The sequence below is a fragment of the Helobdella robusta genome (genome assembly GCF_000326865.2).
Source record: "Helobdella robusta unplaced genomic scaffold HELROscaffold_5, whole genome shotgun sequence".
NCBI classification, from domain to species: domain Eukaryota; kingdom Metazoa; phylum Annelida; class Clitellata; order Rhynchobdellida; family Glossiphoniidae; genus Helobdella; species Helobdella robusta.
In genome coordinates this window covers 6,465,698-6,475,935 of record NW_008705254.1, presented here as the reverse complement: position 1 = coordinate 6,475,935, position 10,238 = coordinate 6,465,698, and the positions used below count along the sequence as shown (strand labels likewise).

At 33.3% G+C, this 10,238-nt stretch overlaps 1 protein-coding gene across 1 annotated transcript; it reads left to right on the top strand.

Moving 5' to 3' along the window:
• Positions 1-2,766: 2,766 nt before the first annotated feature.
• HELRODRAFT_163807 (hypothetical protein) lies at positions 2,767-4,519 on the top strand (the record flags this gene model as incomplete). Its single annotated transcript, XM_009027582.1, has 4 exons — positions 2,767-2,787; positions 2,912-2,973; positions 3,032-3,365; positions 4,487-4,519. 4 exons carry the CDS (start codon positions 2,767-2,769, stop codon positions 4,517-4,519), a joined length of 450 nt encoding a protein of 149 aa, XP_009025830.1.
• Positions 4,520-10,238: the final 5,719 nt, after the last annotated feature.

Sequence of the window (10,238 nt, the reverse complement as noted above, 5' to 3'; positions counted from 1 at the left end):
TTTGAAAGTTCTGAAAGGACCGAATTTATATGATCTGAACATGAAATGTCGTCGGGAGTAAATAGGAGATTCGTGTCGTCGGCAAATAGTATACATTTAGTTCCAATAGATATATTATGAATGTCGTTTATGTAGATTAGGAATAGAAGTGGGCCGAGGATTGATCCCTGAGGTACACCAATGGAAGTTAAGGCCTTTGAAGATTGGTAATTGTCAATAGTGACGTATTGATTCCGATGTGAGAGATAACTTTGAATCCACCCGAGAGCTTCTCCTCGAATACCATAACAACTTAATTTATCAAGTAAGATGCTGTGATTAATAACGTCAAATGCTTTCGAAAGGTCTAAAAACAAACCAACTGAGAGTTTTTTGTCATTGAGTTTGGAGAGGATGTGATGGACATAATCGAGTAGAGCAAGTTCCGTTGAGTGGCTAGGGCGAAAACCATATTGGTTGTTGCAAATAATTTTATGTACTTCAAAGAAAGAAAATAGTCTGACATAAACTGCTTTTTCTAGTAATTTTGACAACGGAGACAGTAGAGAAATCGGCCTGTAGTTATTATATATATATATATATTAATATATCTATATATATATGATTATTGCATACATCACACTTAATATATCAGTGTATGTTAATTTATTTTAAATTGGTGTGCTTATATTGTATTGTAATTTCTCAGCCCACGACGTGTTTGGATGGCAAATAAATAGTTAAATATGACCAACATATCACCATTTGTTTTGCTCGGTAAGAACTGCTGATGTAGCTGGAATGCTTGTTTCCATCTGGGTGGGTGTTCGTTGTTTATAAGCTGCCACAGATGGTATATGTTTGTCTGAAGTGGATGTTGTCTTTTGTACGTGCCGTCGTTCTATTATATTGACTCGTGAGTTTCTCGTTGTTAAGTTATTATTATCTATTTCGAACTGTTTGTAGGTGCATAAAAAATTGATATTTATACGTTGAACCACGTAAAACCATGCAACATCAACATCTACAGTTTGAGGTCAGCACTGAATTTCGAGGCAGATGTGAATAAACGATCAGCCCGATAAACAAAGAGCATATATTATACATACGTACAGCCTTCTATGAACTCCATCCGTTTACGACTGGTCACAATTGTGGGTGAAAGTGGGTAGTATATCGTGCATTTGAACGAGTCTGCGAGTTTACTAAGCATGGCCGATGAAGAGAACTTAATAATACAGATAACTTTAAACAATTGTATTTGTCCAACTAAGTTGGTGTGTGTGTATATAATGGTAAGAGGCAATATTATTTTAATTTTTTAAAAACTTAGGCCATTCGACGATACAGGTCTGTAATGTGCGTAATGGTTTAGTACTGGTCTAAACCATATTTATGGTTGAAGTATGGGTGGAAGTGTATTTATATGTTTTTGTGAACGATCACACATATCTGCCAATGTTCAGTTTTTTTTTAAGTTCTTCACTCACTCAGTCATTCATGCTTTCGTTGGTTGAATGTGTGTGAACCACACATTCGATAATTTCTTGAATGTTCATTCACATGTTCACGCACTCGTTGGTTGCATGAACCGCAAAAGTGAACGAAGACAGCTGCATGCGTTAAGGCGAACGATGAGGAGCATGTTTGTGTTACATACTCCATGTATACTCCATACATTCCATGATCCATCTTATTGCTTACAATTGCATCTGTGAAGAACGTGTGTGTCTTGTTATTATTAATGCATTGTACGTTGTCCTTTCACGAATGTTGTTCTTTTTGTTGTTTTGCTGCAGACGCGTGAGCAATGGTGAACTTTGGAGCTGTAGTAAATTTGTAAAAAAAAGTTGAATTGTTGAAAAGGTTCCACAACAGTTAAATTAAGATACATTTTGCATAGTGAATATAATTTTAATAGCGAAATTAATAGAGAATATAGTCATGAGCTGGAAAAGGTTGCCAACTGCTTTCGAATAAATTTAACCCTCCCCCCTACAGCAATGTCTGGCAACGCCACTGTTTGGCTTTGTTACTGATTTCGATGTTGATTGTGTTGCTGTCACTAGAAGAATAAGAAGAAAAATAATTGTTTTTATCAGCATTTCATCTGATTGTTTTTTTGTATCAAAATCACCTGAATATGTTTTGTTTAGTGATTTGAAAATGTAAATATTTGATTGTATGTTGTGTCATCATGTTTGTCTCACATGTTATGCTCTCATACTTAACCACTTTGTTTGTCCATTATCCAACATGTGTGCTTGTTTGGATTGAACTCAATCCCTCATTGCAGTTCATTCGCAATCTTAGTTTGGTATCCTCTCATCCAAACAATTTGACCTCGTTACAAAAGTTATTTCTTAATTCAATTAAACTGATACACAGTTATGCTGTAAAACCACACAGCTCACATTCTCCATTTCATTAAGTAAAACTATTATGACATGATATGTAATCCATTTAATTAAAAGCCATACATAAGTAAGTTACTGTATAATATACTCTTTATTAACAAAACAATCTATCCAAACAGCCATCAATCCAATCAACCATCCACCTTTCAATCTTTTTATTAAACCATCCTTCCAACCTAATATCCATTAATCCATCCATCTATGGATGGATGGATAGACGGACGGCTGGACGGACGGATGGATGGATAAGTGGATAGTTTGATTGATTCATCCACCCATGTATTCACTCTTTGCCTCATGCGTGCACTAACCCGCTGACTTATTAACCACGTTATCCAACATAAGACTTCCATCATTAATTTCGAACATCATGATAAGAATGTATGACGGGGTTAGTCTTCTTCCGTCAGTTTACCATTTGAAACTTAACATTTCATTTCCATGTTCCACATACGTTCAAAAATGATGTCATCATCATCATCATCCAATTCCTATAATTTTTTTCACATTCCCAGGAAGAAAACATCAACATCAACGACCAACTTGTCGAGCCAGCTCAGCAGTCGATGCAAGAACAGTTACTCCAACAGTTTTTTAAATAACACCAACAACGACGACGACAGCAACAACATCAGCAATAACATCAATGTCAGCAGCAACAAAAACAACTGCAACAACATCAATAATAACTGTTTCAACACTCTCAGCTCAAACCCCGACTACCACAGCAACACCAACATGACCAACGACAACATCAACAACTGTGACGACATATCTACAAGCAACAACAGCCGCAACTGTGGTAGATGTAGCAAGAGCTGCAGCGACAACAAGCGCAACAACATTCACACAAACAAGAACAAAAAGATTGATCATTCCATATTACGACCCAAAGTCCAGTCGTCTCCGCACTCCAAGAAACGCAACATGATACACCGCACCTGCCATCTCACGAATGCCTACGAAAACGTAAGTGTGGTTGAACGTAATTATAGAGATGTATGTTACGTTTGTATGTTGTGTTTGTATGTTGTGTTTGTATGTTCTGCTTGTGTGTTATGTTTGTATGTTGTGTTTGTATGTTATAGTTGCATGTTGTGTTTGTGTGTTATGCTTGTATGTTGTGTTTGTATGTTGTGTTTGTATGTTGTGTTTGTGTTATGTTTGTATGTTGTGTTTGTATGTTATGTTTGTATGTTAATGTTAGTGGTGTGCATGTTCATAAGGTGGTGTGCACGTGTTGAGAGAAAATCTTCTATGCACAAATTGTATCTAATATTAATAGCATGTTTTTTGATCATTTAGTTGTTTGGTATTATAAACCTAGTAATAAATCAATTGAATTAAAAGATAATACTTAATTTTAACCTCATCTTCTGTTTTTTAACATAATGTTATCGAACTTCAACTGGTTACTTGATTCATTTGCACAAATTTATTGAATATTATTAATTTTAATATGTTGAAATTCAATATATGCTGATATAGTTTCTTGTTAGATTCTTCGCATAACTCAGGCAGAGAAAAATAACTTGAACTTGAACAACCCATAATGGCCGAGAATTGTTGTCCCTATATTATATTTAAGTTGTACGCACATTTGTATGCGTAGGTTGTACGCACATTTGTGCATTCCATCCCGTGCTAGTTTTGCGCTTGTTGTTTGTTTAGTTGTCATCGTGTTCAATGCATGCAAATGCTGAATGCAAGCGTTGAGATTCACTCACGACGAACCAACGCAACATACAACGCTGGAAGGGAGCTTGTTAGAGCTGGTCCTTCCATGCGTGGGTGCTTGCCTGAGTATGTAAGTCTATACGCGCGAACCTGTGAGTTTGTGTGTATGCATGTTAATATACAATTCATATGAACGAGTTAAGTTGTTGATTCAACAAAGTAGATTAGAAACACAGTTCATATTTATAAATATTTGGGCATCTGGCACACACAAAACGTATCAATTGGAACACCGAAGATGGCATAGGAATACCGGAAAAAGATTTTTGTTCTATCATGCATATAATAAACAAAAATTTTGGTTTTGAACTCAAAAAATTTGAAAATGAAATCATTTAACGATCAACCGTTAGAAAAATGGAAAAGTTAAATTGGAAGTTAACTAACACCGAACATGCTGTGGTTTTCAACAATAATTGCATTTCTGACAGTCTTAATTCAATATATATATATATATATATATATATATATAAATAAAAATGCATGAGAATATATATAAAAATCATAAAAATGATATCAATGAAAAGAAATGATCTGGAAATCGAAAAGAAAATATGGTTTTCTTGTAATGATCACCAGTGACAATTTTAAAAATAAGAGCATATTTTAAATATTTTAGTGCATGTAAACTCACATTCATATTACAAATCCTAAAAAACCAAAAATGGAATCGAAATTATTAAGTAATCAACTCTTTTACATTTTTATCAGAATGTCGGTTGTAATTATTGAAACACAAATATATATATAGACCCACGTAAAACATACTTATTCACACACACACACATACACACACACATGTGCACACACACACGTACATGAGCCCACACAAAAAGTTAAGGGGGTTTAATGTTAAAAAGTAGGATTTGATGTTTTTTTTAAATTTTACAACGGATTTTGCTTCTTTCAAATATTCAGGTAATTTGTTCCACGTCTTAGGTCCGACGACTCTCATGCTTCTTTTGATAAGTTTCAATCTGTTTTTTTCAATATAAAATGTTGAGGTATGTCTTGTGTGTTTTAACTGGATAGCGTTACTATAAATAAACAAATTATTAAATTTTTTTGGAATTAAGTTGTTAATAAGTTTAAATATAAATATTGAGATGCATGTGTAATAAATTTGCTTTATTGAAAGTAGTTTTGCAATCTGAAAATAAATAGAGGTGTGGTCATTAAATTTTAAATCGAATAAAATTTTTATAAAACGTTTTTGACATTTTAACAGGGGATCTAGCAGGACTATTTCCCCATATGATCACGCAATAATGAATATAAGGGTATATAAAGCTATAATACAAATCTTTTAATATTGTGGAATTATTCTTATTTTTGATTTTATAAAGTACACCTTTGAATTTATTGATTTAAGATTTAAGATTTTCAATGTGATTACTGTAAGACAAATTATCTTGCAGAACTAAACCCAAAAAAACAACTTGATTGGTTCTATTTAATTTCACAATGCTGAACACACATATATACATATACGTATATATTATTAGTATTAGTATTAATATATGCTTTTTAAATTGTTATCCCAAAAGCGCTCATAACAATGATTAAAGCAAATTATAACAAGAAAACATGTCACTGCTCGAAGAGATACGTCTTTAACAGCTTTTTAAAACTGTTGACGGAGAGACCAGGCTGTCGCAAGTAGCTCGGTAGACTATTCTATACTTCTGGACCAGCAATAGAAAAATTTCTGATCCAATCTTCAAACGTGATGCTGGATGGCCAACCAAGTTCTTACCTTCACGACGTAAATTGTATGGGTTTTTTTTAAACGTTGCTTTAGAAAGCTAAATACTTCGGGGCGAGTCCATTTATGACCTTAAACATTAGAAGCAAAATTTTAAATGTGACTTTTTTATCAATCTTCAACCAATGTAGTTCTCGAAATATTGTAGTCACATGGTCATATTTTGCAGCTCCCACAACAAGCTTGGCAGCACGATTCTGAATGAGATGAAGCATAGCTATCATTTTTCAGGTAGCCAGAAAAACAAACTATTGCAGTAATCTAACCTTCAAGTTCACTCCTCAACAAAATGTTCAATTCATCAATTTTGTCAATTCTAGTGTTGAGCGCATCATTGCTATCACGTAGAGCTTTAGTTAATGACTTTACGTCGGGAAGTAGTTTCATGCATTCATCACAGAACCACTTAATATTAGACATGGAACTGAGAACTTTGAAGGCTGATCCACCTATTCCAACACATTCTTGGTGAAAAGCAAGTTGGCATTGAAAGCACTGAATTGCCTCCTCATCCTCTACATTTCTAGAACATTGACATCCTTTAATCGACATTATTATTTCAAAAAAATGTTTCCAAATCAATTAATAAAATTATATTATCAATGTTTTTAGAAAGTTAGCAGTCCGCAAGAATCAACACACAAAACAACAAACACTTCAACTTTCAAAACAATGCAACTTCTATAAACTATCCTTTATTGTTTACAACTTCAACTTTATTGCCGCGAATTAAAAATTTAAACCAAGAAATAGTGAAAAATAAAACAAAATTAACTGCAAACAACCAACTGAAACAAAAATTATATCCTCCTATTCTTCTAAATTTACACTATAAAATAATATCAAAATTAAATCAAACAATCATATCCTATAAAACTTTAGAAAAAAAAATATATATGTATATATGCATACATACTGACTATATCTAACTATGACATATATATATATATATATATATATATATATATATATATATATATATATATATCTGTCTGTGTGTGTGTCTGTGTGTGTGTGTGTGTGTGTAAGTGTGTCGTGTGAATGAACGCCTCTCACATTGAGTATAATAGACATACATGAATCTCTCTGCTTTTGAGTCTACCTACATAGTCACTGCAACGCCTTCCACCTTTGCGCTAAAATTATGATTTTGTCTGTCTTCTGTTTTGTGGATGTGGCGAATTTAAAATGAACGTTTTGTATGAAAACATCACTAACTCTCGAATGAATGACATTTTATTGAAAGATATATTTATCGGTAGGACGCAACGAACACGATGCAACTTCTCGTAAAAATATTTTGGCCAACATTATTAACCTCTTTTACATTAAACGCTAACCAGTAACTGGCAGCAATAACATCAACTGAATGTCTCATTTACTTCATCTGAGAACACCTCCAGACTATGTTTACTTTCAGTAGCCTAATTTTGTGTTCCATCAACACAATGTATTTTTGCATGAATTATAATTGTATGGTTATGATATGATAGAATGTAAATACTTATTATGTGTGTGTGTGTGTGAGTGTGTGAGTGAGTGAGTGAGTGAGTGAGTGAGTGAGTGAGTGAGTGAGTGAGTGAGTGAGTGAGTGAGTGAGTGAGTGAGTGAGTGAGTGAGTGAGTGAGTGAGTGAGTGAGTGAGTGAGTGAGTGAGTGAGTGAGTGAGTGAGTGAGTGAGTGAGTGAGTGAGTGAGTGAGTGAGTGAGTGAGTGAGTGAGTGAGTGAGTGAGTGAGTGAGTGAGCGCACCTTTACAAGGCACGTGCACCTGTGTGTTGAGATGTTGTGTTTAACTCAGCCAGCGAGGACTAACTTAATGGATATTTATTTTGACAATTACAACTTGAAACGACAGTTTGTTGTTTTGTTTAAACGTCAAAATGTAAAAATAAGGAAGAAAATGTTTGTTCATTTGATTCAACTGGTTTGTTTTCCTCGCGTTGAATCCATTTAAACTTAGTGAATTTATGTTTGTGTAATGCTGTGTGTACAGTACAGTAAGTACACGAGTACTTAATCATGCTTACAAACTTAATTCATTATTTATACGTGAACAAATGCTGCCCAACAAACCTAATGCGGCAAGTTCATTTGACCTAAATCGCATGTACACACACTTCTTCATCTGTAAATGTGTGAAACACGTACATGTATGTGTGTTTAAATTTTTATCGAAACAAATTTGAGTGAGCTGTCGAAGTGATATGAATGCGAAATGTTGTAAGAGCATTTCGTTACATTTTATCCAGACCAATGTACTGGAAATATTTCATTTAACATTTTTTTTAGCAGTCAGCATCAACTTCAAAAAATCGAGCATTCACATTAATGAGAAAAGTTTATAAGTTCAAGAAAAATAACTTATTAGTGTTGGTTGGTTTGTTGGTTTTTTGTTGGTTGATTTTTTGGTTGGTTGGTTTGGATGGTTGGTTTGGATGGTTGGTTTGGATGGTTGGTGTTGGTTGGTTTGTTTGTTGGTTAGTTGGCTGGTTGGTTGATTTTTTTGTTGGTTGGTTTGGATGGTTGGTGTTGGTTGGTTTGTTGGTTGGTTGGTTAGTTGGTTGGTTGGTTGGTTGGTCGGTCGGTCGGTCGGTCGGTCGGTTGGTTGGCCTAACTAATTTAAACTTTTGTTAAATGTTTTGATTAAAATAATAACTATATTGCAAAGTCTATAACGAAAATTAAAAGTGAGAGAGAGAAAGAAATATAACAAGCACTTGTGAGAACTACAAAGACTTAATATTTATAAGGACATGAAGACATACTTAAAGATAGAACAATAGATCGGAATCGTTAAATATAATATATAAAAAGTCTGCTGATGCTACGGCGCGCCGGGGTGGCAACATGCAAAGCAATACAAAACAAAACGAGACGATACAATGCGATACGATACGATACAGCATTGCATTTAGATAAATATTTTCCAACAAAAGTTCAGCAGAATTTTTAATTAAATATTAAAATTATCACATCAGAGTACTTTACAATTTAAGAAAAATTGATCTTATAAGTTATTATTTCAGTTCATCTAAAATTATTCCAATTGCTAAGGTTTATAATATTTATCTCGCTTTTTTTTCATAAATTATATAGGTATTCAAAGTGTATTTTCAAAGGTTTCGTCTCTTTTAGATACTTATAAATATAATAAGAGTTTCAATTTTATACATCCTGGTGAATTTGATTTTCCATTAATAAAGCTAGTGTTTGTCGCAGTAGTATCTTGTTTGGAGGCACGCGGCCGTGTAATCAACTGCCCCTGCAAGCAAGACCTTGTATCAATTATAAACTTTTTAAGTCTGTTGTTTTTCCATTGAACACTTAATACATTACTGTTACTATTCTGTTTATACCGTCATCTATTAGAACATTTTATTTTATTTTGATGTTTAATTTTTTTATTATTTTTTCCCCTGTGTCTATGGTGGTCATACAAGCTTATGTCAAGCTAACGGTCTCCTGGCTGTGCTTGAATAAATTGAATTAATAAATAATATATATATATATATATATATATATATACGTATATATATATACGTATATATATAAACGTATATATATATATACGTACATATTTGCTGAAGTCCTTTCCAGAGAAATTAATTACTCAAATGTTACACAACTTCTCTTCTCTGTGAAGTCGATGTTTCTATTTACATAGTGTATTCAATATTTGCATCTTTTTTGAGTTTCTGTCCTGATCAAAAAAAATTTTACTTTCTGGAAGTTTTTCAGATGTTCAATTAATTTTTTTCGTTTTCTTGCGGATGTTCGTCAGGCTTCTCGGAACGAACGTCGCCGAATGAGACTTCCTCCATTTATGGACCCAATCTGTCTTATTAGTTTATTTTCAAAGCAAGTTTTTGAATTTATCAATTATTTACATCATGCACCTTGCAATAAATTTTTTCTATAAGGCCGAAAAATTAGAACTAACAAGTTGCCAGCATGAAAAATTCTGCAGAACTTTTGTTGGAAAATATTTATCTAAATACAATGCCATATTGTATCAAAGTTGAATTGCTACGTAATTCGATTCAATTTCGATAACCAAAATCGAATCAAACTTGAAGTCAAATATAAAAAATCTAGATTTGTTGGTGTTTAGCCTGAATCTAATAATAGATGATTTGGCCTTTAACTAAAACTACAAAAACTTTTATTTGGCTATGCTAGCTTCATTCAGGAAATCATATTTGAAGACGAAATTTCAACAAGCAGAATTTGGAAGTTTTCATGAAAAAACCAAAGGTGTTAAGCCTTTCAGAAACAGAATAGCAATTAATCATATCTGCAGACAGATATTTCACCACTTCTGGAAAGTTTCTCAACAAGCC